The 693-nt window shown below is 40.7% G+C and overlaps 1 protein-coding gene across 1 annotated transcript in view; it reads right to left on the reverse strand.

Annotated features, from left to right (window-relative positions):
* c7b (complement component 7b) overlaps positions 1-693 on the reverse strand; it is a 21,978-nt gene that overhangs the window by 11,588 nt on the left and 9,697 nt on the right. The window contains exon 8 of the mRNA XM_032539397.1: positions 137-380. Coding sequence (XP_032395288.1) covers positions 137-380 — 244 coding nt within the window. The remainder of the gene's footprint in view (positions 1-136; positions 381-693) is intronic.

The raw sequence follows: 693 nt of genomic DNA on the forward strand, positions 1-693 counted from the left end.
TGTGTGGAATCAATCGTGTTATTTTGGGGAATTAAAAAGAACACTGACGTAGGAAAACGGGGCAATTTGACCCAAAGACATGAGGGTTAAACTTAACAAAAATAATAACATTATTATTATGATAAAAAATTCTTACTGGTCAATTGGAGCGCCTGACGGTCTAACTCCAACAGGCCTTGGTATTCGCCTCCGAGTGAGCCCTCGGAGAGGTAGTGCGTGCCGTATGTCTCAAAGAGCCGGCGGTAGGCGGAGTAGTCGTACGTGTACGGCAGCGAGGACAAGGCTTCCCAGAAACCTTCAGCCAGCGTCAGATACTGAGGGGCAGAGTTTTGGAACTGGGCCAGCTCCACTTTATTCTTCAGGATTATAAGTCTGTGGGCCTGGACGATGCATATCAAAAGACGTGAACGTGTAGGGCTGTGCAATTAAATACATTTTTAATCGTAAATACGATTTCATTTCACAACATCAGAGTAATGGAGAAAAAAAGATTATTTTGCAAATTACGTCCAGCAAGTAAACTCTTATCTTGCCTTGAATTAAAAAAACTAAAAAAACAGGAAAAGTATTAACCCTTGTGTTGTCTTTCCCTCAACATGGAAAAAACGTTTTGTTCGCCGTATCAACGTTTTATGTTTTTCAAAAAAAAAGTATTACGTTTTTTTGGGGGGTTTTCAACCTTTTTATCTCCCC

This window comes from Etheostoma spectabile, chromosome 16, assembly GCF_008692095.1.
Source record: "Etheostoma spectabile isolate EspeVRDwgs_2016 chromosome 16, UIUC_Espe_1.0, whole genome shotgun sequence".
NCBI classification, from domain to species: domain Eukaryota; kingdom Metazoa; phylum Chordata; class Actinopteri; order Perciformes; family Percidae; genus Etheostoma; species Etheostoma spectabile.